Genomic DNA, 26,873 nt, shown 5'->3' with positions numbered 1-26,873 from the left:
ATCAATAAAGCATGCTTGTAGACCCAGTCTACGAGATTCAAGGTTGAAATAAATAGCAATCGTGATCGAAGCGAGCTCACGACATCAATCGATTGTACAATAAAATCACTTTCACAATAAACGCACAAAACACACAATCCTTCAAGTTCAGGCAAGTATCATTCCCACACCCCCGTACAGGCCGCACCCAGCGCCTCACCTCCCCTCACACCAAAGCATCACTATCACTATATACAACGATCGCCCTTCCTTCTAGCGCCATAAGACATGCAAGTGATTCACTGTCCCTATTCATCTAGCTCGAATAAACACTGATCATAACACCCCATACAAAGTAATCGACCCGCGCTCCAGAGAGGATTATGCCCATGCCATCCGTTGCGTCCAAGAGGAAAAAGAACGAACGAGAGGGGGAAAACACCAAAATAACAAAAAAACACAAACGTTGGATATCTCTTTTTTTCTGAAAACTTGGTTCGTCGTAAGTATGCATGTATCGCTAAGCCAAATCGTGGTTGAGGAGATGCTTGGACCGCGAGAATAAAACAGGAAGGGAATGGATGATTTATACAAGTCGAGAGTTGTGTTGTTGGTAACAAACGACGATATGGAGAATTTAAACTTCGTTAAGCGCTTTCCGAACATCCGTCCATTTTTGATTTAGAGTTTCGTATTGGGAATTGATCTATGGGACTGTGAGCAAGCTGTAGGGTATATTAAGAGAATGTTGATGACTTACCTCGGCATACATCATCTTGGTTTCCACAAGATTCTTCTCCATCTCGCTCATCTCTTCCTCGAGCCTGGTGTTCTCTTCGTGCACCTCTTTGTTGGATTGCAACAACCGATCCATCTCACTTTTCAATCGTTGTTCTACCTCTTCGGGCTGTTTTTCAACAACAATTCGAAGCTCTCGAACTTGCACCTGAAGTGACTCGTTCTTGTCTTTGAGCTCTTCGTTTTCGACTTTGGTCCTTACAAGATCGGTAGCTAGAGCTGCATGTTCCGTGTCATGCTCTTGGACTCGTTCTTCTAAACGCCTGACCTTGAGTGAAAGCGCCTGATTGGTTGACTTCAAAGTCTCAAGCTCCGCTTCACGTTCCTTCTCTAGTCGTGTCTTTTCTTCCCATTCCAAGGTGTAAGTTTTGAGTACCTCGGGGGTAATTTTGACTGCACAAGCATCTTGAATCAGCTGGTCGGCACGATAAACTTCCTTGTCAATGCTGGCACCGGAATTTCCAAAGAAACCAGACTCAAGTATGGATCCGGCCGACGGCGCTTGGTCGATATAAACGTCGAACAATCTATCCTTAAGATGTGTAGTCAACGCTACCATGTCATTCATGGCAAGCAAAGCTGCAGCATTTTTCTGCATCAGGACAATACCGAACTTCAGAATAGCTGCTAAGCCTTCGCTGAGAATTAAATCATAGATTCGAAGCACAAGCTGAAGGGGAAATCGATATGCGAAAAGGGTAAGGAACCACTGTGTGGCGTATAAATGTGGCGTTACTTGGCGTCGCTGCAGATGGCAGTACAACGCTGGTTCAAAGTCTTCCAGTAATCGCTCAAATTGGTATAGATGCATATGCAAGCCTGGCATATCTTGAATGAATAAATCTCTCAAGTGGTACTTGTTCATCAATCTGACTAGCAAACAGAACGCTTCTTCTTCGGGCATCTTTACATAATTAGCCAAGATTCAGGATCTCAGGATTTAGGAGCGTAACTTACGTTAAAAAGCAAAGGCATGGCCAAGAAGTTCATACCCTGCGCATATCCCACACCCTCATCAAAAAGTGCGTACGCCTTGCATACACCAAAAAGGCCTTCCTGTAGCCCTGCACTGGCTGCAAATTTTGAATAGCTGGTTCTGGCGCCAAGATCCCTTCGAATGGTCTTTTCAAGTTTTGCTAGCGCAGCGGCATCTTCTTTGGCCTTCTTCTTCCTTTGTGCAATTGAAGCTGCTTGAGCCTTAGCCAAGGCATCTGCGTCTTTTGGTGGTGTGGGCGATCTGAGCCCGTTAAGATGTACTTGTGCAGGCGTTGAATGATCTGAATGAATAGACGAGGCCGACGAGGCGACCTCGCCATTTACTGAGCTGGAGCTATGAATCATGCTTGCTACTCCACTCGACGAGCTCATTCTATCCTTCTCCTTATCAGTGCCACGGATGAGCAAGTCTCGGTAGACACTTTCCAAGTCCTCACTCTTGCTCTGTGCTAGCACTTGCCACACCACACCTCGTATAGCATTTGGAATCCCTGTTGCAATGGCTCGATTCAACTCCTCTGCGCTCGTTCGGGCAACTGCAGCTGGACCTTCATATACCACCGATTGCCACAAGTCCCAGTCGACAGGCGCCGAAGGATCACCCATCGCTGAAGGGCCAGCGGACACCCCAGATGCGGTGCCGGGTGCCAAAGCTGGATTGACCGTAGCAATATTGGGGGTTGATGCATGCGGCGACCGGGGGGAACTTGCTGCAAGTGACAATTCTCTTTCGTCTACTCGAACTCCCGGGCTTGACAAACTCAAGGAAGGTCCTCCTTTCTCATCGTCTCCGAGACTGGTAATGCCAGCTTCCTCCCGCATTCGTAACAGCTTGAATCTGTCTCGCAGGCTGTTTCTTGCCGGCTTCTGGTTCCCATTCACGCCATCTCGCTCTTGGCCCTCTTCGAGCTTGCTCAACATCATTTCGGGGTTGCTTCCGATGGTTGCAATCGATGAGGCAGTATTACGCCGCTCGGTGTTAGGGGAGGGCAATGGCGGAGAGGCAACGGTTTCCTTGTTGGATGTTGTATTTCTTGATAGCCATGCGAAAGGGCTTGTCAGCTTTCTCGACGGCGGTGGTGGAGGCGGTAAGGATGCTTGTGCTGGAGGTGCTGGCGGAGGAGGCGCCCAAGGAACAGATGGCAACGCCCCCGATAAGCCTTGGAGACCAGGTTTGGGTGCTCTCGCCGGTAAACTAGGGGGTGGTGACTTTGCTTCTGCTTTGCATTCCCGTTAGCTGAGAGGATCTCTAATGCTACAAGTTTGATATACCCTTTGTTGCCGGTACACTCTCGGCTTTCTCTGTGGTTCCTTCTTCGTCAAGACTAACATTGTCTAGGGATGCATTTGAGAGACGGTGCGAGGTAAGAAGAGGGGATTTTGGAGGTGCATCATCATGACTCCCTGTGACTGATTCGTTCGTTTCCGTTGCAGGAGTATCAGGAATATCTGGGACGGAAGGATGTTCGGGGGAGTCGTCTCTTTTGGCGCTCTCACCAGAGGAAGACCGCCGTCTCGTCAGTGAGCGTGTTCTCACTACCGTTGCCATTTGTGCCGATTCAATAGCTGCGGTGTCATTGGCATCCTCGAATGTGTCCTACAGTACAAGCCCATATTAGTCAAACGGCTGGTGGTACCGGAATACAGACGGTGCAAACAGCCAGCTTGCGACGCCGCATAGTACTTACACTTACATCGTCCCTATCAGACAACGACGCAGCAACACTCGAGTCTCTCTTGTCCGTATGCACGTCGGACTGGGTGTGTTCTTTAGATTCGTGTTCCGCCATGCTCGCGTTGGTATCGAATCGAGCCAGAGGGAGTAGAGATCCTTAGCAGCACCCTGACTCCATCAAAGGGGTGTTGCGGCCAGGCGACCAGTGTCGTCCACGAGGTTCGTGCGAGGATGTGATGATTCTCGAAAGATATGAGTCTGTCGAACTTGTAGAAGAAATGGTAATTGTACGTGAGTGGAAAGTTGCGATGGCGGATAATGGCAGATGTTGTATAGTCGTCGAAGGGGTGTTGAGTTGATGTTGTTGACTTTGAGAGACAATAAATTGTTCGTCGGGGGTCGCTTGACACACCGGGCAGACCACGGTTGCGGGCCGCTCGTTCTAAGGGGGTGCAGTTTAGGTACCGTAGTACCGTAGTTAGAGAACGAGTAAGGTTTGATTCAATAGCGAAGAAGAGTGTAGGAGAATTGGTAAATGAAGATGAAGAGCAATTCTGTTGAAAAAGATGACAAGTATAGCCCTCACAGGAACTTTATTCACAAGACAGATATTCCTATGAAGTGATTCAATCCTACCAATGAGCTCAGCCCTATCACAGGCTATCGGTGAGTGGCTCAGCATCAGATAGAGAGCGAGAAACACGTAAATGCTCGTCCATCCTCCAAAATATCATTATTTTGGTAGTTCTTTTTTTATCCACAATCAAGATGTGTTAAGGACCTACATGATTAGTTTTCATGCGTTTGAAACGGTCAAAATCCAGCTTGAACATCTTTTTTCAATACGACACGCGGTTGCTATCCTCATCTGACTAAAGATGCCGAGCTTGAATCGCGGGATTCTGTAACAGATCAGTATTTGTACACGTGACTCAGCCTTGTCGACGAGGCTGGATTTGTTGCGTTCCCCAGACGAACCTGTAGGCGGTGAAGTTGACTTGAATAAATTGATCTTAAGATGACAAAACGGTAAATGATTCACCAAAGGCGAAATTAGACGTTATTAGAAAGAAAGAGCCGAGTGTTTATGTTGTCTTGATGAGATCAGACAAATGAGCTATAGTTGGGATGTCATTCTTCGAGTCTGCATGTCCTGGGTCTATAAATGGCAATATAACTAGCTTTGCGGTTTAACTCACCTTTTTATCTACACAATAAGAAAAACATTATTGAAACAGATCAAGCGGATTTGCGAGTATTTTGCTCTCGTTACATACTGCGAAGAAAAACTTCTTGTCACTTTACAACTTGCAAGTTACAAATAGCGGGGACTCAAACCATCAAAAGATTTCTTGTTAGTTCATTATATGCAACCAAAAAGCTGTAAGCAGTGTTACTGAATCTCAATATCAGTACTTACCGGTATCCAATCCGAAATATAGCATTTCGGTCGACCGTTGAAAGTGAATCGAGAAGCCAAGGTCTGACGTACTGCAGCATCCCGTCCCGAATATTAAGCGCGTCCCAGGCCAAAACCTCGCGAACTCGAAAGTTTCCTGAGCTCGCAACCTTCAACCTCCATCTTCCCCGCCATCCACCATCAACGATTTTCCATCAACATTCTACGCACTTACCCAGTCGAATCCTGGCATCGTATTCGAGCTTCGGATAGGAAAACTTTGGACGATCTGAGATCTGAGAGGCGCCTGCACCGTTCCTCTTCACACGCTCTTTTCGATTCATCACGATTCCACCATCACGGCCCTTCTTCGAAATAACTTCCACCGTACCGCACGCGATTTTAGCACAATACTTGCGTCTCCCGAGCAATCCTCTCTCGCACTCTGAGTGTGCTCCGCCGCCGCCTTCGTACTAGGCGAATACCAAGTTCGAGCTTTGATAGCCTCGCGGAAAGCTCATCTGCCAGCAGCTGCCTGCTCTCTGCAAACGAACCTAGCTGTTCTGCCATCGCTGGAGTCGCCCTCGTGGGGACGCTCCCAAAGAAACAAACAAGGTGTCGCCAGCCGGGATTGACGGTGAGGTAGTGGAGGGGTCTTAAATCAGCAAGATAGCGGGTTCGCCGCTCCCGCATTCATCATGGTCCGAATTACAAAGACCATGCAGGCGAAACACCTGGAGACTATGGTGAGTTCGTTCCGTACTTTGTAAACGATCACTAACTAATGCCCTCAGTCCCCATATATCAAAGAGTTTCGCACAACTGCATGTTCGACATCGTTGCCTCTCCTGCCACAGCATCTTTCGACCTTCCCAACCAGGTGGCCCTTCCCCCGTGGCGATTTGTATCATTGGATTTCCCTTCTGAACAGATTTGATGTTATACTCGAGAGATTCTGCAAGACGTATAAGCTTGATGAGGGGCCGCAGACAGTAGAGTTTGGGCGGCAGATTCTTGCGTCAAACAATGGCGAAGCAGGCGATGATTCCAAAGACAATCCTGAACTGCTTGGGTTTGCCGAAGATGGTGATCGCCAACTCATAGAGTCAATTCTCGACTTTTCCCGCATGCTTTTACAAAATTGCGGCAATCGTAGTATCTACCAAAGTAGCTATCATCTCAACAGCTTGTTGAATACCACATCGCTTTCATTGTTGCAGAGTACGCTTCTTTTAGGATCAGAGTTGGCACAGAGATATCAAGCTGCCTTGAAACGCATGCATATTCCCGTACGGCACGTCAGCAGTGCCTTACTATTCAATCATTATAACATCAACCTGGATAGAGTGCTACAACTAGCCGCTCCTTTCGCCAAGACCGGGCTTCCATCAACAGAACAAGTTCAGCCAGGTACTCCCTCTACGCCTAGTACAAAAGGAAAGGAAAAAGCGTACTTTCATACCCCACTCGCAAGCACCAAGTCTGCGGCATCGACCGTTTATGCTAACGACTTAGTATCACTGGTCAAGGGAGGCAGTGGGATCAGTGGCAGTCCGACCTCTCAAAAGAATGGTGCTAACAGAAATTCTTCCTCCTCTGCAGAGCCTAGTTGGGATCAATGGGGAGATGTCAGAATCACATATTACCCTAAGCATGTGCCGGATATCGACGCAGCAAACACTACTCAACGCACGCCAAGCAACGCGTCTCCTGCTGCTCCTGTGACCCCGACACCCATTCGGAGGTCATCCAACCTTGGTCCTCATGGCCAGCGCGCGAGTAGACCAGCTGCTTCTGACGAGTCCCCTTCGAACGGTCGATCACCAAATGTAGTCACTGAAGCTACGAACGCATCTACGGCTAAAGTTATTGAGATTCCATATCCAACATTAAAATCCTCCAACTTGCACACTCTTCTCCAAGAGTACATGCCTGACTTATCACCCGAACTTAGATACGAGCTTTTATCCAAGTTACGTGTCGCATCTGCGTTGACAACTTCTCTTGAGACCCGCCGTCAAATGCTGTCCATTCGTCTTTTGGCAATCACTAATTTGGCATACATTCATTCTGAGACTGCTTTCCTCGAAAATGTGTTGAAGCAAGACGCAGACGAGCCAAGGAGACTACAGATCACATACCAACTTGCGGAAATGATTCATCCCCCAGCCGATGGCGATATCGCGATACCTAGACCGCTCCAAACTTTGGCTCTCTCCGCGCTCGAGGCCCTATCAAGCCATCAAACCAAGTTTACAGATGTCTGCTCCGCTCTGAACACCAACATCAACCATGGAGTTCTTCTCTACGTGGTAAGAAAAGCTGTAGCTGGCATGGCGATTGATAGCCCGGGCGATCATGTGATTGAAGAGGATGAGTGGAGAGACGCGGTGTTCTCACTGCTTCACAACTTATCCATGAATCCTCGAATTGCGGGTGAGTTAGTCGCCGCTGGTCTTGTTCCTATATTGGTGGAGATATTGGGTTTCCGTACGGACGTTGCAGAGCGGTACCACCCCACTATCATTCAATTTCTCGACAACATCATGTACAGCGTTCGTGATTCATTCCAGACCCTTGTCAACGCAGAAGGCCTGGACGCAGTGTCCAACCTTATTGTATTCGAGGTCAACGCGGCTGCTGAAAATGCGCGTGCTGGAAGGGGTATCCGACCTGAGTATCGCTCAGTCACTGTGGATTACGAAATCCCTTTTTACCAGCAACAGACATTGAAGTGGCTCTTTAAATTCATTCATCATATGATGTCGGCCGCCGGTGCCTATGGAGCAAATTATGACCGCCTACTTCGTAACCTCATCGATTCGTCCCAGCTTCTTGCGAGTCTTCGCGAAATAATTGGCAATTCCTCCTGTTTCGGCTCCATTGTGTGGACCAATTCCGTTAGCATCTTGAACGATTTCATCAACAATGAGCCTACGAGCTTTGCAATCATTGCCGAAGCCGGCCTCAGCAAGGGGTTTTTGGAAGCTGTGACTTGTACAGAGATCCCCACACCATCCGAAACCAAGAAAGCGGAAGATTCTTCTGCGACCAATGCAGAGATACCTGTAACCTCCAGCACACCCGCTGCGCAATCTGATGATGACGATGACGATGACACTAGCGATGATGAGCCTGTTCTTCCTGCTCAGCGACCTTCGCTAGCAAAGCTTCAGCAGCCCCGTGAAGGTCGACTCGCTCAGGGGATTCTGCCCACTTCCGAGACGATTAATGTCATTCCGCAAGCTTTCGGTGCCATTTGTTTGAACAATGCTGGCATGAAAATGTTCCAATCTTCTCGTGCGCTCGAGTCCTTTTTCGAAATCTTCGAAAGCCCCGAACATGTCAAATGCATGGAGACTAACAAAGATCTGCCTTCCAGCCTTGGTGGCACCTTTGATGAGCTGGTGCGGCATCATCCGCCGCTCAAAACTGGCATCATGAATGCGATTCTCACCATGGTCGCACGAGTGGGGTACTTGTGCAAAACGAAGGCTGAACGCCAGAAGATTGGTGCAAAGCTGTGGACGACGGATTTTTCGGGGAAATCTGTTATTGCTGATTGGGATCTTTACCCAGCCAACCAGACCGCAAAGGGCAAAGGAAAGGCCATTCAAAGTGATGACGATGTTGACATGCAAGATGTTGATACGGCAGCTGTGACAGAGAAGATCGATCAAACAGCGGAAATTACGCCAAACGCTTCACTAACTCCATACATCTCTGCTGTGTCGACCTTCCTTCTAGCAATGCTCTCTAACTCCTCGGTACGATCTGAATTCTGTTCCAAGGGTGGCATCGAATATCTTTTGGATCTAGCCGATTCTCCTTGCCTTAGCTATGACTTTGGTGAAGGGTCCGCGAGTCGCAATCTGCACAGCGCGATTGCTCTTGTAGCAGAGCCCAAGCCACACCTGACTATACCCTCATTACTTCGTAGAGCTCAAGTTGCTGCCGATGTTCTCACTCCATTTGCTATCCACAAGGGTGATAATGCTTTTTTTGCGGCGTTCGTCAATGGAGATGCTCGAACGGTTGCTCCAGCTGAGTTTGTTGCACAGGGAACAGCTTTTGCCAAAGCCTTTGTCAACCTTCAGTCCCTGATTAGCACCATTCAAGCTTGCTTTCATGCTACCGCTTTTAACCACAGGAGCGCAAGCACCAGCTTCAATCAGATAAACGTTGCAGATTACTACGTACGTCTAGTGGAATCTTTAGGATTGCTGTTGGGTGCGTCACTGCGCGAAGATATGCTTTTGGTCAAGAGGGTTCCCGAGAGCTGGAAAAATGCAGGTAGAATCAAGGACAGCGGTTTTGGTGAGCCAGCAGCTGGGGGAATTGGTGACGGTGAACCGCCTTCTTTGAGCCCTGAACTCTCAAATGTCGGAAATAACGCCAGTGATTCTGCAGCACCAGCACAAAATGGAAATAGTATTGCATCGCCGGATTCCCACTCTCCCAGCAACGCGCAAACACCAAAAGCGTCGGATCTTCCCAAATTTGAACTGAATAGCCCGTACTTCAAGAACTTTCAGATTCTTCATTATCTGCTTGGCAAGATGTCGCGGACTGTGTCTCCATTCTTTCAAACACTGGGCAAAGCCTTGGTGATTAAGCGTAGCCCTGAGGGTTACCAAAAGCAAAGCCACAGCTCTATCGCAAAGGCCCTTGCGGATAGCTTATACCAGGAATTGTCAGTTGCCGAAGCGCCGTTAACGAGAGATAAATTCTCCTACTGGAATGGCGTCCTGAGTGTCTTGAAGGAAATGTTGATTGACGGTAGGTTCCCCCCTCCCTTGCAAATGCCGACGCTGATTTTAAAATTTAGTCTCCCGACACAACGAGCGACCGGTACAGATTGTTACTATCGTCCTGCAGGCATTCAAAGAAGCTGGTGGTCTCAAGGCTGTCAACAAGCTTCTCGAGATCTTCACAGACGAAATCCGTTTCAGTGATATTAACAAGCACGCTGATAATCTAGAGGAAACCACCGATCAGATGGTGAAATTTGATCAAGCTACCACGGGAACAAAAAACATTCTCACCTTGTATAGTCAGATTGTCAGTGGCAAGATACTGGGCGAGTCGCAACAAACCACAGCTATGACAAGTCGCAATGACAGAGATCGCATCAGATCTGAACATTTCTCTCCTTCGCAATTTCTGGTTGAGATTCGTATGGAGGTCTTGCCTTTGATGTATCGCCTGTGGCAATCCGACCTTATTGAGAAGGGCTCGAGTCAAATCTCAGAGAAGCTGATCGAAGTTATCCGTACTGTGTCCAACGCTGATGGGGAGTCGGGTGCTAGCAAACGGTCGGATCCACCTCAACCGTCCGTCAAAGCCACAAGAAAGCTCTTTAAAGTCGCCGAAGACCACGTCGCCTCGATGATTGATCAACGCGGAATTCCTAGAGAACTTGCAGTAGAGGCTTTGTATCGTTGCAATAACAATCTATCTTGTGCTGTGGATTATTGTCGAGAGATCACTGATGGCGAGGCTAAGCGAAACCCCATCCCTGAGGACGACCTCGAGCCTGTATCAGATACCACTCCATCTCGACCTCTTACCGGCGCCAGCTCAGACTCCGCAGCTCCTGGCAATGATGATCAATCCATTGAAACAGACCGACAGATGCCGGGTGTAATTGGTGAAGGACGTGATGGTGTTGCACAATCGGCGACGAGCGCCGAGGCGTCGACCGCGACTGCTGATGTCCAGCTCGTGGAAAGAATCAATTCGTCTCACGACGATGCAAGCACGACCGACACGCCAATGCCTGACAATTCTACTGCAAATTCACAGCTGGATGTTGCCGCCAGCGAGGAAGCATCCCAGGTGGCTCAAGTGACGATTGATGATTTGAACGAGATTAGAGAAAGCGTCCGAAAGGACTTGATTGATAAATGTCTGGACGTCATCAGAGCCCATGGTGATATCACATTCGAAGTCTCTGATCTAATCTCAATCGTCGTCAAGACCTCTGAAGATCCATCTGCCCAGCGCAAAAATGTCGGCGAGACGCTTATAATTGCCTTGACATCCTTTGCAGGTGAAGACGATTTGCGAACAGTCGGTAGCAAAATAGCCGCGTATGCCAATCTCCTGGCACTCATGTTGAGAGACAAAGAGTTTTATTCAGATACCATCGATGACTTGAAAGAAAACTTGTCTGGACTTCTGAATTTCGTCAGACTGTCGCCAACCCATTCTTCGGAAGATCCATCTCCCTGGATACCTCAGATTCTTCTCGTCGTTGAGATGCTACTCAGTGAGGATGCGCGGCCACGTAAGACCAAATGGGCAATGCCAAAAGAGGATTCGGAGCAGATCGAGAGCCCTGTGCTCGAGGCATATGAGCCAGCTATATCCCAAGACCAGAGGAAGGAATTACTCGATTCTATCCTCGATATTCTTCCTCGAATTGGTAAAGACGAGTCGTTAGCCCTTGCTGTACTTCGAACTTTGGTTATCCTTACTCGCAACAGGTCAATTGCTCAGACAATGGGCGAGAAGAAGAACATCCAAAGACTTTTTGTTATGGCAAAGCAGCTCGCTGGAGCGAGCGGTTCTCGGATCCAGGGACCTCTCATGCTGATTCTCAGACATATCATTGAGGACGAGGCTACAATTCGCCAAATCATGCGCGCTGACATCAAAACCTTTTTTGAAACTGCTCGCCAGCAGCGTGCTGTCGACACGACGAATTACCTTCGTGGACTCGCTCATACTGCAATTCGAAGTCCGGAGCTTTTCGTGGACGTTACCAATGAAATGGTCAAGTATAACAGATGGCAATTCTCGCAGACCCCGGGCGCCGGTCCGAGTCGACACGTCTCGCTTGTCTTAAAGGAAGCGACGAATTCTGATACCAGCGATAATCCAAATGGAGATGGTGTCTCACCCACGCTGCAAGCAACTGAGGACCTATCAATTCAAGATGTCAAGACTTCCACGGAGGCAGTTGACAGTGAGATGCCGGACGTAGCGAAACCATCTGTTCCTGAGAACAAACTTCCAGTGCTTGAGAACCCAGATGGAGTTATTCATTTCCTACTTTGCGAACTTCTCAACTATAAGGATGTTGAAGACAAAGACCCTCCTACTGCTACAACTTCTGTAGCCGATAAGCCTGCAACTTCTTCATCTATCAACGAAGATGTCCCCATGGACGGTACTTCAGCTGTTGCCGAAACCCCGGCCAAGGACTCTAAATCCGCGAAGCCTTCAGGGAAGCAGGAATTCAAGCCGGAAGAACATCCAATTTACATCTATCGATGCTTCATACTCCAGTGCCTGACGGAATTGCTTTCATCTTATAACCGCACAAAACTTGAGTTCATTAACTTCAAGCGTAGCGCTCCGCCTCAGGCCATGACGCCCTCGAAGCCCCGATCGAGTGTTGTCAATTACCTACTCTCCGATCTCATACCAATCGGTACTTTGGATCACGCAGAGACCACAGTCCTGCGCAAAAAGGTGCATACGTCTGGTTGGGCGGACTCTGTTTTGGTAGCTTTATTGAACAAGACTGGCGAGCACATCCTTGACAACAAGCGACAACCGTGGGATATTGAGGATGAGCCTGATTTGCTTTTTGTCCGAAAATTCGTCCTGGAAAATATTCTCAAAGCTTACAAGGAAGCTAGCTCGTCTACCGAGACCTTGGATGTTAAATATGCCCGTATGCTTGCTCTTTCCGACCTGATGGCACACGTTATGAGCGGTAAAGAGAGTGCCGGATCGGCAGAGAACCCTTTGGCGGCCATGTCCCACAAGCAGCTTAAGCGCATTATGTTTGAAAAGGGCTACATCACAGCACTCACGGCTTCAATTGCCGATATTGACCTCAATTTCCCTGGCGCTAAGCGAGCCATCAAGTACATACTCCGTCCTCTCAAAACACTATCTAACACTGCGGTACTATTAAGCGACCTTGGTCTTGTCACAAATACCTCAGGTCAAACCGAAGAAGATGAAATCGAGTCCGCCACTTCGGTCTCTGACGGTGATGACCGCGAAGAAACTCCAGATCTGTTCCGCAATTCTGCTTTGGGAATATTTGAGCCTGGTAGAGATGAGGATTCTTCTTCTGCTTCGGATGACGACGGTGAGTAAATTCTTTGCATTGCTTCCCGACTATCGCTAACAACAGCAGACGATGAAGAGATGTACCAGGGCGAATATGATGAAGAAATGGATTACGAGGAAGAAGAAATAGATGCTGAAGACAACATCAGCGATGAAGATGAAGAGATTGAGGGCATGGGTCCGATTGAAGGCCTCTCTGGTGATAATGTCGCCGTTGAAGTCATCATGGAGGACGAGGATGACGAGGACGATGAGGATGATGACGAGGGCTCTAGCGATGAGGACGAGGAAGACTCAGAAGATGAAGAGGCCCGCGCCGAAATTCTCGACGAACTCGAAGACGGCGAGGAAATTGACGCCGACGATATGGACGATTGGGAAAGTGACAATGAAGATGACAATGATGCTGAGGAAGACTATGAAGCTCATGCTGCTGAACACGATGAGCACGATAGACAAGTTATTGAGGACATGCAAAGAGCTTCAGGGCAACTGGGACATATCGTTCGTGCTCTTGGCGGAGAAGATGCTGTTGAAATCATGGAACGCATGGAGGAGCAAATGGAAGCTGAAGGTATCGATCCGGCCGAGGAAGATGATGAACATATTACGGCAGAATATGGAGAGGAAGGTGATGAAGAAGGTAAGTGCTTGCAGGTCTTTTTGAATCTTGCTAATGCAAAGCTCAGATGATGAAGAAGAAGACGAGGATATGGATGACGACGAAATGGTATTTGACCAAGGCTTTACAAGTGAGTCTAAACAGTGCTTTTCTGTACTCGAGCTGATGCGTGAAGTCGAAGTGGATGGGCCAGGCGGAGCTGGTTTTCAGTTTGAGGCAGAGCTGGAGAGACCCATGGTCTTCGTTCCTCGGCAACGGCCAAGAGCTTTTCCCAACATGCCCTTCTTTCCTGGAAACCCTCGCGACCCACTGGGTGGTATGTCAATTATTTTATCACCACACTCCGAGGCGGAGCTCATCATATCTCAACAAGAGGCGATGGCACGCGCGGCAGCAGTCAACAATGAGACAGAAAATTTCAGAACTAATTCTACAACAGTACCAGAATTCCGGCCATTTAGTCGCACCCAAGGTCGGCCTGGAGCCGCTCCACCTCGGGCCGGTGGCGACGACGGGACGAATCCCCTTCTCCAGCGAGCTTCAGCAACCAATAGAGAGGTTTCATCACGTCACAGCAATCTTGGACGTTTCATCCAGGCTATGGGAGGAGCTGCAATGCCACAAGATTTGGTAGATCTAGGAATTGGTACCCGCCCCTTCGGTGAGGAAGCAGAAGCCTTCCACCTCCAACAAGTGATCAGAGCTTTAACAAATCATCCAGGTATTAACCGCAATGGCCAAGCCATACAGTTCCATATCACAACTGGCCCAGACGGAGAATTTCCCAGAGACTTTCAAGCCATGTTCGGTATGCCCCCAATTGGTGGACCCGGCGGCGTGAGAGCGGCTCTTAATGGACGCCGCGAGCCAAGCGAGCCTAGCAATGCTGCTTCATTCACAGCCCAGACCACCAATACCAGATGGTTAGAGGAAGCCAAAATGTTATTCGGATCACTACATCTGGAAAAGGCAAACGATCTTGTCAATGCCATTCATGCGGTACTAATTCCCCCTGCCATAGAAGCTGACAAGGTCCAGAAGGCTGCCAAGGCTGAGTTCGATCGAAAGCTGAAAGAAGAAACGGAAAAGAAAGCAGAGGAAGAACGAATTGCACGTGAGGCTAAGGAAGCCGAGGAGAAAGCCGAGCAAGAAAAGAAACTGGCGGAGGAGCGTGAGACTGCTGAGAGAGAAGAAGCCGAAGCTCGTGCAGCACGCGGCCCAGAAGTTGAGCCGGCCGAAGACCCAGCTCCAGACACAGACGCTATGGATGGTGTCGAGGTTGAACAAGCGACCGCCGAAGCAACTGGTGATCAACCTGGTGAAGACACAGCTGCTGCAGATCGACCACGGATTACCACCATTATTCGAGGTAACCCATTTGATATCACTGATCTCGGCATTGATGCAGAATTCTTAGCGGAGCTACCCGAAGAAATCCGTGAAGAAGTGATCATGTCTGCGGTTGCTGAACGGCGATCACAGGCTGCTGCAACAGGAGCCCAGCCGTCTGAGATTGACCAAGAATTCTTAGACGCCTTGCCAGATGATATCAGAGAGGAGATTATTCAGCAAGAACGACAAGACCGTCGACGCCGTGAGCGCGAAGAACGAAACAGACAGAACGCTGCTGCAGGAGGGCCAACCCCAGACATGGATCCCGCTAGCATTCTCGCAACGCTGCCACCGGCCCTGAGAAATCAGGTACTGATGGAACAAGATGACGAAATTCTAGCCCTTCTACCAAATGAGATGGCAAATCAGGCTCGTCAAGCACAACGTGACTTGCCAAGTCAAAGGGCCCATCACACTCATTTTAATCGACGAACCCATCAGCCTGCTACTGGACAAGAGGTAGATATCCAGAGACCGGTACGGAAGGCCACGGTGCAGATGCTTGATAAGTCAGGTATTGCTACATTGCTACGGCTTATGTTCATATTCCAACAAGGGAGCCTCCGTAGTACCCTGAACTCTGTTCTTCAGAACATATCTAACAATCGCCAAAACCGGAACGAGGTTCTCAGTACAATACTCCATATCCTTCAAGATGGAAGCTTCGACATGACGGCTGTGGAGAGGAGTTTTGCTCAATTAACCTTGAGAGCTAAACAGTCAAAGGACAAGGACCCTAAAACACCACAGCCCTTCAAAAGAACTCTGACTGGGACGAGCGTGTCTTCTGTTCTCCCAGCAAACTTTGATGCCTCGCCGCTCATGGTTGTCCAGCAATGTTTGACCACTCTGGTCTACTTGATCCAGGTCAACCTACACATTCCTGCGTTTTTCCTCACAGAGCATGAGCCAGGCACTGGTCTTAAACGTAGCATTAGCAGAAAGGGAAAAGGAAAAGATAACAAAGCTGCAAAATACCCACTGAATTCGCTTTTGAGTCTCTTGGATCGACAACTCATCATGGACAGCTCTACCGTTATGGAGTCTTTGTCCACACTTCTCAACATGACAACATCACCTCTTCAAGCTTTACAGCGTAAGCAAAAGGAGGCTTCGGAAGATGCTAAAGCAGCAGCAGAAGTGCCCCCGCTTGTTACTGAGCCCGTCGCCCCTACGGAGACCAATGAGCCCGTTGAAGGTGCACAAACACCAAGTGCTCAACCAGTAGATGTTTCGATTCCTGAGGCTTCCGATAATTCAAACACGGAGACACAAACTCCAGCCGCCACGACTGCCGAAGCTGACGCGCCTACGACCACTGCTGGCGCCGATGCTTCTTCCAGTGAAGCGAAAGATGTTGCTAAAGAGCCAGAGAAGAAGCAGCGCACTATGGTCCCGCCTGTTATTCCAGAGCACAACCTCAAGTTGGTCATTAATATCTTTGTAGCACGCGAATGTAGCTCCAAGACATTCCGTGAGACGTTGTCAACTATTAAGAATCTCTCTGCCATTCCCGGTGCAAAAGCGGTCTTCGGTCGTGAGCTCATCTCAAAGGCGCAGGGACTTGGAGAAATCATTCTGGACGATCTTCAGAACCTCCTTCCCCAAATCGAGAAAGCTTTGACTGGAACCGAGATTCAAGGTGTTGCACTGGCTAAATTTTCTCCTGGTGGATCCGATCAAAATAAGTTACTTCGCGTTCTCACTGCCCTGGACCACCTCTTCGACCCAAAACGCGACAAGAAGGAAGATGCCGACGATGTGGAAGGCGAATCCTCGCAACTGTCAGAAAAGCAAGACTTGCTGTCTTCGCTCTATGAAAATTCAACTTTTGGGCCAATGTGGGAGAAGCTGAGTGAATGTCTACAAGCAATCCGTCAACGCGAACATCTTCTCAATGTTGCAACTATATTGCTTCCTCTTATCGAGGCCCTTATGGTTGTTTGTAAGAATACCACCCTCAAAGATACTACATCTCGCACCCAAGCCGGCAAGGAGATGATGTTAACAAGCCCACCTCCTGAATCCCGCATGGAGAGCTTGTTTTTCACTTTCACGGAGGAACATCGCAAGATTCTCAACGATCTCGTTCGGCACACACCCAAACTCATGTCTGGAACATTCTCATTGTTGGTCAAGAATCCAAAGGTATTAGAGTTCGACAACAAGCGAAACTACTTCAACAGAAGCGTACACACGAAGTCGCTCAGCCGTCAATCATTCCCAACACTTCAACTATCTGTTCGTCGTGACCAAGTGTTCCATGATTCCTTCAAGTCACTTTACTTCCAGACGGGCGATCAGATGAAGTATGGAAAACTCAGCATTCGATTCCATGGCGAAGAGGGTGTTGATGCCGGTGGTGTCACTCGAGAATGGTTCCAAGTCCTCTCGCGACAAATGTTTGATCCTGGATACGCACTCTTTATTCCAGTCTCATCGGACCGAACAACTTTCCATCCTAACCAATTGAGTAGTATTAACGAAGAGCATCTCATGTTTTTCAAATTCATTGGACGCATTATCGGCAAGGCTCTTTATGAAGGTCGTGTTCTCGACTGCCATTTCAGCCGTGCTGTATACAAGCGAATCCTGGGTAAGCCTGTCTCCGTCAAGGACATGGAATCTCTTGACCCAGACTACTACAAGTCTCTGGTCTGGATGCTTGAGAACGATATTACGGATATTATCACTGAAACCTTTTCTGTTGATAATGATAAATTTGGTGTTGTCGAGACTATTGACTTTATCGAGAATGGTCGCAACATCCCTGTCACAGAAGAGAACAAGCACGAGTATGTCCGCCTCATGGTGGAATGGAGACTTACTGGCTCTGTCAAGGAGCAGCTTGATGAATTCTTGAAAGGTAAGCTACAAAAAATACTTTTGTCTACATTTGATCGTTATTAACACGTTCATAGGATTCCACGATATCATTCCTGCAGAGCTCATTGCGATTTTCAACGAGCAAGAGCTTGAGCTTCTTATCTCTGGTCTACCCGAGATCGATGTCGACGACTGGAAGAGCAATACTGAGTATCATAATTATTCCGCATCCTCTCCACAAATCCAGTGGTTCTGGCGAGCAATCCGATCTTATGACAAGGAAGAGCGCGCCAAGCTCCTCCAATTCGTCACCGGAACAAGCAAAGTCCCTCTCAACGGTTTCAAGGAGCTGGAGGGAATGAACGGCTTCAGTCGATTCAACATTCATCGTGACTATGGAAACAAGGATAGGCTTCCAAGTTCGCATACTTGCTTCAATCGTAAGTTATGTTTGCCAAGATGTAGTGACAAATACTAATATCCTTAGAACTTGACCTTCCCGAATACGAAAGCTATGAAACCCTCCGCCAACAGGTGCTCACTGCCATCACAGCAGGTAGTGAGTACTTCGGATTTGCGTAATGCTAATAATTATATCCCATATTTTCTAACGACTTGATGCATTGCGGGCTTGGTCAGCATGGACGGCGTCTGCAGAGAGTTCTTCTCTTTTACGAAATGTATTTGCCAGAAGGTGTTATTATGAAGCAGTACCCTCGGCTGTTAATTGTTCATAAGGAACGGATGCCATTGCAAGGCATCGTCATTTATATGTCGTGCCGTCGGAGAACAGGTAGATTTGGTACTTTCCACACTTCTTCTAGTGCTTTCTTTGGGACTCGCGACGAAGTGCAGGTCGTTCGCTGGGTTCTCATGTTACAAGACTGGAGGTGGATGGAAGTGCGAGAAGATCGACTTTTTTGAGGATGATCGCGTTGTACAATAGATATTTAGCTGTTGTTTTAGAAAACAGTGACTACTATGTCCACTTGTAATAGATTGTCCTATGCTATAGATCTTCGAGTGTGAATTAAAACAAATCGATGTTTGGTTACAGTATGGTGATGAAGGTAAGAAGCAGGAACACGTGGTTTAATGATGCATTACCCCACATGCCACCATTCCAAATGCGTCATAGCGTCCAGCGCAAGCTTGTGAAAAGTGCCCCGCTAAATATTTTTCGATGCATGAGTGTGCAGCCTTCCAGTTCTGTTCAAAGAACCTCTTACCTGATGTCAATCAATTAAGTCACTCGACTGTCACATCTGCTACGTCCACGTCAGACCATGGAAATTGCATAAGAAAGTTTCATTGGACATTCTCTCCCAATTCCCACCTTCGAGCCCTATCTTCTCAACCCCACGACCTTCCAATCGCTCTGCGGCAGCTTCACAAACGAGACCACCCCGAGTTATAGCTTTTGCAAACCGACACAATGGCAACCAATTCAATCAAGTTGCTTACTGGCAATAGCCATCCGCAGCTTGCAAAGCAAGTTGCTGACAGGTGCGTTGGCCAGCTTGATAAAGCTTTGAATGGTAATATGGGGAGCTTGGCTGACCAACGGCTGCAGATTGGGCATTAATCTTGCAAAGACGATGAGTCTCAACTACTCAAATCAGGAGACCAGTGTTACTGTTGGAGAGAGTGTCCGCGATGAAGATGGTTCGTTGCCTTTCCTTTTAGTAGCAACCAGGAGACGGTGCATCATGCTATGTATCCTACGTACTAACGTCCTTGCCAGTCTTCATTCTCCAATCCACCGCCCCGGGCGACATAAACGATGGACTCATGGAGTTACTGATCATGATCAACGCCTGCAAGACCGCTTCCGCCCGACGCATCACTGCCGTCATCCCCAACTTCCCATACGCACGACAAGACAAGAAAGACAAATCTCGCGCTCCCATCTCGGCGAAGCTTATCGCGAATATGCTCCAGACGGCTGGCTGTAATCATGTTATCACGATGGATTTGCATGCGAGTCAGATTCAGGGCTTTTTCAACGTGCCGGTGGATAATCTTTATGCGGAACCCAGTACGTTGAGGTGGATTCGATCAAATCTCAATGTTAGGGATTGTGTTGTTGTTTCGCCGGATGCTGGAGGTGCTAAAAGGTTTGAATCTTTCCACTATCTTGTCCAGGTGCAGAACAGCAATTGACTGAGATACAGAGCAACATCCATCGCCGACCGCCTCGATCTTGGATTTGCGCTTATCCACAAGGAACGCGCTCGCCCGAATGAAGTTTCCCGTATGGTTTTGGTTGGTGATGTTGAAAATAAGATTGCTATTCTTGTAGACGACATGGCAGACACCTGCGGCACCCTCGCAAAAGCCGCCGAAACCGTTATGAATCACAAAGCACGAGAGGTTGTCGCAATAGTAACTCACGGTATTCTCAGTGGAAACGCCATCGAAACTCTGAACAAAAGCAGGTTATCGAAAGTAGTAGTCACCAATACGGTTCCCTTGGGCGATAAGATTGAGACATGTGAGAAGATACGTGTGATGGATATCAGTCCTACACTCGCGGAAGCGATTCGACGGACGCATAATGGAGAAAGTGTTAGTTTCTTGTTCACTCATGCTCCTAGTGAGTAGGTACATGCAAATATGGGGGGTTTTGAAACGCAGATGCCCTTTTACATGGTTTGGAATCAGAGGGAGTCGATTCGGGGATTTTGACAGGGATCTCTATCGTAAAAATGGTGTTTGGAGTATATTTTATGGCATATTTGTATATCTAGAAGAAATGCGACGGGGAAGAATACTCCTTTGCCATTGTGTTGGCACGTGGCACATGACTGTGAACTGCATTCTACCTTTCTACATGAGAAGTCATGGATAGAGAAAAGTCGTGTGACTTTTTGTTAGGTATAGGATACAAAAATGAAGACATGTTGTTGAAGTGAGGTTTTAAAGACTGATGTATCGCTCGTGATGAATGGCATTGTATAAAGATTCTTGTACCTGTGGTCGAGTTAGATATTGAGATCTGGATCGCCAGGGTCTAGATCCTGCCCCACATTAGTCAACCCCTGTGCTCGGTGCTCCAGGATTCAACCGTAAATAGAAACATGATCCAAAACATCAATGTGTTCCTTGCGACAATCATATTGTACAGCGCCTTCGTGACTCTTTGTACATAATACCGCTAGCTTTTTAATTCCATATTCCTCTTCTGGCGCTTTGCAATATGCAGTTCTCTATTCTATTTGCGCTTGCGACTATTGCGTTAAGCAATGCAGAATACGTCCCCGGCAAAGCATTCGACAGATTCATTACCATCTGGCTCGAGAACCAAGTCCGTCTCCCCATTCCCCGTTGCTACACCTCCCCCCAGCTAACCTTCTCCCCAGGACTTTTCCGCAGTCTCCCAAAACCCTCAGATGAAAAAACTAGCAAAAGACGGTATCCTCCTCACGAACTACTTCGGGCACACGCATCCCTCGCAACCGAACTACATCGCCAGCGTCGGCGGCGACTACTTTGGCATGAACCACGATGATTACGTGACGATCCCCCGCAATGTGTCGACGGTCGTGGATCTGTTCGATACGAGGAATATTGCGTGGAAGGGCTATTTTGAGGGATTGCCTGGTCCGGGTTATATGGGTGTTGGGAGTACGGGGTTGGGGGGTGGTGGGTGGGATTATGTTCGGAAACATAAGTATGTTGTTCGAGATTGGCGGGTAGGGGTGGAGAGAGTGTTTTGGAAATTATGCTGACGAGGACAGTCCGTTTATTTCGTATGATAGTATCAATCGCAATGGGACGAGACTTGCGCAGATACAGAGCTTCAGGGACTTTGCGAAGGATGTGGCTGCGAATACGCTTCCTCAGTATGCCCATTTGTCGCCGGACATGATGAATGATGGTCACAATACTACTCTAGAATACGCCGCCAAATGGAGCGAGTCCTTCCTGACACCGCTTCTGAAGAACAAGGACTTCATGGAGAAAACTCTCATCCTCCTAACCTACGACGAAAGCGCTACATACGAGATCCCAAACAAAATCGTCTCCATCCTCCTCGGCGGCGCCGTCCCATCAGCCAAAAAAGGCACCAAAGACAACACCTTCTACACCCACTACTCCATCCTCTCCACCCTCCAAAACAACTGGGACCTCCCCTGCCTCGGCCGCTACGACGTCGGCGCCAACGTCTTCGACCTCGTCGCTCAAACGACGGGCTACGTCAACCATCCACCTCCCAACGTCGCATCCGTCAATAATTCGCTCTCCTATCCGGGCGCATTGAGCGATGATCCGGCGCTGTTTAGACCTATCCCGCCGCCGAATCTTAAGTTGGTTGGAGCCGGGGGACAAGGTGTGGTGAGTACGGTGAGGATCGCTTGGAAGGGACAGGAGAACGAGATGAGTCCGTATGATGGGAGTGGTTCTGTGTTTGACGGCGGGGATGGGAGGGGGGTGGGTAATTTGCCGGTTTATGGGGTGCAGGAGGCGGCGCTGAGGTATACGGCCACGGGTGGGGTTACGGAACCTACTGCTGTGGTTGCGGCTGAGAAGTCGGGGGCGGGGAGGAGGGGGCTGGGATGGGGGGTGATGGGAGTTCTGATGGGAGTGTGTGCGTTGGGGTGGGTATGAGTGACCTTTGATTTGAGTGTGAGCTCGATCGGGAGCTGCGTGGTGTTTCGCACTTCGCGGGACAGATCATTCACATGAACCGCTCAGAGCGGAGTTTGGTGTTCTTCGACATCGAGACTGTCACAGTCGTATCGCTGGGAACTCCGTTCAAAGACTGATATCGCACCTACCTGGTCTGAGTTATGGTTGCTGGTCAATCAACATCTCCCCCACGGATGAGTCGAGCTGTCTGCTCGTCTGGTGGAGCATTCAATGAATATCGCTAGAAGTCGCGGACTGGGCACCTAGAGCGTGCAGCTATCGTCTCCAAATCTTCAAGTACAGTCGGGCAAGCGGCAAGCCTCGAGAGATCTAGTTGCGTGTCAATATTTAGGGCCGAATTCTTCACCAGGACTTCAATATGCGACATCCTCGCACGTCATCGCTGGAAACATCACTAGATGAACGGAGCGTGTTATCTCATATATCGGAACCAAGTCTTCTACCTTCGATTGTCACTGACCTTTGACTTCCAGTCAAGGGAGATCTTTCAAAGGCGCACAACATGTGTGTCGAGGGCAGAGCTGTAGCCGCCAAATTCCAACCGACTCAGTCATTGTGTCTTCATGAAGTGCATGTCACCTGGTCGAGGAGTTACGAGGTCGATCAGCCGTGGGGGCGGGTTTCCATTCATGTGGTGATCAGCAACGGTTCACGGAATGGTAGCAGCGTATCGTCACTCATGCTTCTGCGCACTCCCGAGGTCGGTCATCATCGTTCTGTCATGGATCGCAGACGGCGTGGTCTTTGATCTCAGGTTCGGTCGTTCGGTCATGGACCTGAGCCGTTGGCCGTGAGGATATGAACCAGTGGCGACCGTGAGTAACGATAGTCACTCGTGCTTCTGCCCATTCGGCAATCGTTTTCCTGTCATGGTTTGCAGATGCCTTTGTCTCCGATGTTCACGATCGGTGGGTCTTAAGGACGCTTGAGAATGAAGTCAGCACTTGACCGATTTTCTGCCAACCCGCTTCTCATTTCACGGCCATGAATACAGGTCTGTTCATTTTCAAGTCAAGCAAGGAACCAGTCAGTCATCGGGGGAGTGCTTCAGCTCTGCGGTTATGAATAACGATTCTGAATACGGGATTCATGAGACCAACACTTCACAGCTCACCTTTCTGACCAACCCGATCATCCTTTCTTCCTCGATTCTCATGTGTCTTCCGACTCTGGGGACTCGTCTAGTTCTGGGGACTATCTGCCGTTCTTGTGGGTATGAATAACGACTCGTCAGATGGGAGTCCCGAGAACAACACTCGATGATGGGAGTTTCTGTCCAGCCCGGTTCTCATGTTCCACTCATGAATACAGGTGTGCTTGCCTTCGACTTTAACGGATTGTCAGCCATGGGAGTAGGTCTTCAGCTCTGCGAGTATGAATAACGACTTCGAAGACGGAATTCAGAAGACATACACATGATAGCTTACGTTTCTATCCAACTTCGTCATCGTACCTTGTTCTTCGATCAGACTGTGCCTTTGTCTTCGATATTGAGGAATCCGTCGTTCCTGTGGATATGAATAACCACTCCCATGATGGACTCCGAGGGCAGCACGTGCTAGATTCGTGAGAGCAACACTTGAGGGTTCAGGTTCAGTTTCAACTTGACAGTTATATTTCTTCGATGAATATCAGATCTCTTTGTCTTTGAACTCGGGAAGGGGTCAGCCGGTCATTGTCGTAAGTCTCCGCTCTCATATGTTCTCATACGGGGCCCGAAAGGTGAAGCATGCCCCAGTCAACATCCAACTCTTTTCTTTGTCTTCGGGATCACGAACTGACATATCATGGAGATAGGTTTTCATTCCTGCGGACATGAATAATGTATCTCACCGTTCGGACATGTGGTATCACCATCCTAACCAGCCATCCCATTCACACGGATTCGATGGGGTATAAAATGCAGCGTCGAGCCTGCTAGGTTTTTTCTTCTTCATCAACCTCGAAACATCGATATCTTCGCAGCGACAACTCAGCATACTAGCCTTCGCCTTACGGGTCAGAAATATACCTCCGCCGAAATGTGCAAGTACCAGACATTCGTTTATCCAGATAAAGAATGCAAGCACGAGGTCATCGAGCTCAAGGAACAATGCGACTATTCCAAAGGCAGAAATTGGGCATGGGACCGCTGTCCAAACCGCTGGTTCTTTGCAGCAGACCAACACCGCAAAGATGGCAGATGTCCGCAGTGCTTAGTTGGATCTGTTCAGAGTGAGCAAAGGTGTGAACCTATGGACCTTCAGAATTTCAGGGATCATAAGTTTCGTGAGAATGCGTTGATAGAACACAGGCTGGGAAATGGAAAGTTCATTTGAGGTTCTGACTTTTTCAACAAAACACAAGACCAATACTTCGCGGCTCACGAAGCGACTCTTGAATTTGATCACAAGCCAGATGGGTTCAGAGGCAAGGCTCTTGACAATCCATCTCCTGGAATATGATATTGTGGGAGGACGTGTCAGAATTCTATGGTCTTATTGTGCGTATGCGTTGGAGGATACGAATGCTGGAGGATATGTTAGAGTTTTATGATGGTCTTATTGTGCGTATGCATCCGCGGTGGGAAGTGCTGGGAGCACTTATTCACCTTCCGCTAGTCTGGTGATTTATGGGGTTGGAATGTAAGGGATATTTGAAAGTGATATGAGGGTTGATGTTTGGGAAGGTTGTTTGGGATATTGGGATTTATGGAAGGGATAGATGAACTGTTTGGGATTACATTTGATAGACTGCTAGGTGGCTATGCTACCTTCAATAGAACGTTGATGTTTTTCAAACACGACTAAAGCGTGGCACGTTGCGAGTCGGTGGATAGTGAAGAACATTTGATCTATTACACAGAGCATAACAACGCACACTTTTGGGACGTAGAATATCCTCCGTCAATTCAACCACCCGCTTTTCAAGCAATTCTCTATTCCTCACGCAATCACGCCCCCTGAAGCCATTCAAAGCCAACAGACCTCCTCAAAACTCCTCAATCCTTCTCACTGCATCTCACACTCACCTCTCCCCTCCGGCACATAATCACCCTCATTCTCATCCTCCTCCTCAACACCATCCTCCACCGTAGGCGGCCGATATCCAGACCGTCGCACGTTCCTCCTCGCCGTCCCAACTTTCGCCTCACCAAACGATTTTTGATACGGCGAAAACCTACTCCCTAAAATCAGCCCTCTCTCTCACCTCTGAATCTCAACTACATACCGTCTCCCCAACACCTTCACAGGCAGCCCACCCCCTTTCCGTTCCAACCCACTAATCGAAGACAATAAAACCGTCGTTAGCGCGAATGCTTGTTCTCCACCCTCACGAACCGTCAGTCGGAATGCTAGGGAGTTCTGTAATTCCTCTGCGTTCGCACGGATGTAACTGGTTATCCAGACGGCAAATTTCGCGTTTTGGTCGAGGCCTAGGAGGTGTGACAGGATCGCTGCTTCGATGGACGTCGCACTATCGTACTTCCCGTTCTGGATCTTGAAGATGCAGGATTGGTGGATACGTTCAAGCCTTAAAGTTTGTATTTTAGCTTCCGGGAAGAGGAGAGGGAAGAGAGAGGAAGACCGGGGATACGTACCCAAGAAATCCGGCGAGTTTGCACATTTGTATTAGTTCTACGGCGGTTTTGTCGTGTAGTGCGGCCACGATCTCGCCATTCAGACACTTCACTATTGTGCGCACGACAGCCGGTTCGGACTTTGCGAAGTATATGTTGCCATCGCGTTGCATGCTTGCCGGTATGGTGTCGGGTTCGTCGAGCCAGGCTTTGAGGATGGGAGATTTTCGCAGTAGGTTTAACGGGACTGTGAGGACTTCCTCGTTCACATCTAGACCGGCTATGATTTTACCTATTTTTTCATCTGAGGACCTGGAGCGTGTTAGTGAGGCTGCGATGAGAATGGAGGGAGGGGGAGGTATATTTACTGGTCTTCAGGGAATGACATTGTGGTGGATCGGAAGTGATGGTTTGTGAATGATGATGCGGGACAAAGCGGAATATATATAGCTGTGGATCTGAGGTTTCCAAATAGTCAACAAGTTGACGCGATAATGTTTTGTTCGCGACGCGTGTTGAGGTCGTGTGTGTTTAGTGTGAAGTTTGCTGCGGCTTCCCTTATGCAAGGCGGTGTTTTGGGACGGGATGTGATGGAATTGTGAAAGTTGAGTGAGTTTTGGGGTGGGAAGATGAGGATTTGGTGTTGGAAGAGGAGCGATATGAATGTGTGGGTTGGGAAGTTGAGGGTTGTTGGGTTTGTTGTGTAAAGCTTTGAGAACTGTGTTGTGTTTTGTGAGGAAGAGGCGGAATTTAGATCAGAACTTAAAAAAAGTACTGCTATCTCAATAGCTGAAGGTGAGGAAGTGAAAGGAAGGAAACTTGTCTTATTTCTAGTAGCATTTTGAGTTTATTATAAGATTTTCAAACTCATCTTTTGTAAATG

The 26,873-nt window shown here is 48.4% G+C and overlaps 6 protein-coding genes across 6 annotated transcripts; 4 read left to right on the top strand and 2 right to left on the bottom strand.

Annotated features, from left to right (window-relative positions):
• Positions 1-616: 616 nt before the first annotated feature.
• GLAREA_03535 (Ypt/Rab-GAP of gyp1p) lies at positions 617-3,563 on the bottom strand (the record flags this gene model as incomplete). Its single annotated transcript, XM_008083788.1, has 5 exons — positions 617-685; positions 740-1,681; positions 1,735-2,990; positions 3,046-3,370; positions 3,462-3,563. The coding sequence occupies 5 exons, from the start codon at positions 3,561-3,563 to the stop codon at positions 617-619; spliced, it is 2,694 nt and encodes an 897-aa protein (XP_008081979.1).
• A 1,982-nt stretch (positions 3,564-5,545) lies between these two features.
• On the top strand, positions 5,546-18,360 carry GLAREA_03534 (Hect, E3 ligase catalytic; the record flags this gene model as incomplete). The annotated part of the gene is made up of 7 exons (XM_008083787.1): positions 5,546-5,593; positions 5,642-9,626; positions 9,676-12,957; positions 13,006-13,581; positions 13,628-17,818; positions 17,874-18,218; positions 18,266-18,360. 7 exons carry the CDS (start codon positions 5,546-5,548, stop codon positions 18,358-18,360), a joined length of 12,522 nt encoding a protein of 4,173 aa, XP_008081978.1.
• An 853-nt stretch (positions 18,361-19,213) lies between these two features.
• On the top strand, positions 19,214-20,382 carry GLAREA_03533 (PRTase-like protein; the record flags this gene model as incomplete). Its single annotated transcript, XM_008083786.1, has 4 exons — positions 19,214-19,284; positions 19,352-19,443; positions 19,523-19,895; positions 19,953-20,382. 4 exons carry the CDS (start codon positions 19,214-19,216, stop codon positions 20,380-20,382), a joined length of 966 nt encoding a protein of 321 aa, XP_008081977.1.
• Positions 20,383-20,977: 595 nt separating this feature from the next.
• On the top strand, positions 20,978-22,389 carry GLAREA_03532 (uncharacterized protein; the record flags this gene model as incomplete). Its single annotated transcript, XM_008083785.1, has 3 exons — positions 20,978-21,085; positions 21,141-21,451; positions 21,519-22,389. The coding sequence occupies 3 exons, from the start codon at positions 20,978-20,980 to the stop codon at positions 22,387-22,389; spliced, it is 1,290 nt and encodes a 429-aa protein (XP_008081976.1).
• A 544-nt stretch (positions 22,390-22,933) lies between these two features.
• Positions 22,934-23,179, top strand: GLAREA_03531 (uncharacterized protein; the record flags this gene model as incomplete). Its single annotated transcript, XM_008083784.1, has 1 exon — positions 22,934-23,179. The coding sequence occupies one exon, from the start codon at positions 22,934-22,936 to the stop codon at positions 23,177-23,179; it is 246 nt and encodes an 81-aa protein (XP_008081975.1).
• Positions 23,180-25,355: 2,176 nt separating this feature from the next.
• GLAREA_03530 (uncharacterized protein) lies at positions 25,356-26,378 on the bottom strand (the record flags this gene model as incomplete). Its single annotated transcript, XM_008083783.1, has 5 exons — positions 25,356-25,372; positions 25,442-25,590; positions 25,642-25,944; positions 26,012-26,302; positions 26,359-26,378. 5 exons carry the CDS (start codon positions 26,376-26,378, stop codon positions 25,356-25,358), a joined length of 780 nt encoding a protein of 259 aa, XP_008081974.1.
• Between the last annotated feature and the right edge of the window lie 495 nt (positions 26,379-26,873).

This window comes from Glarea lozoyensis (genome assembly GCF_000409485.1).
Source record: "Glarea lozoyensis ATCC 20868 chromosome Unknown GLAREA2, whole genome shotgun sequence".
Classification (NCBI taxonomy): Eukaryota; Fungi; Ascomycota; class Leotiomycetes; order Helotiales; family Helotiaceae; genus Glarea; species Glarea lozoyensis.
Note: the sequence above shows the minus strand (reverse complement) of the source record. Positions and strands in the feature narration are given on the sequence as shown.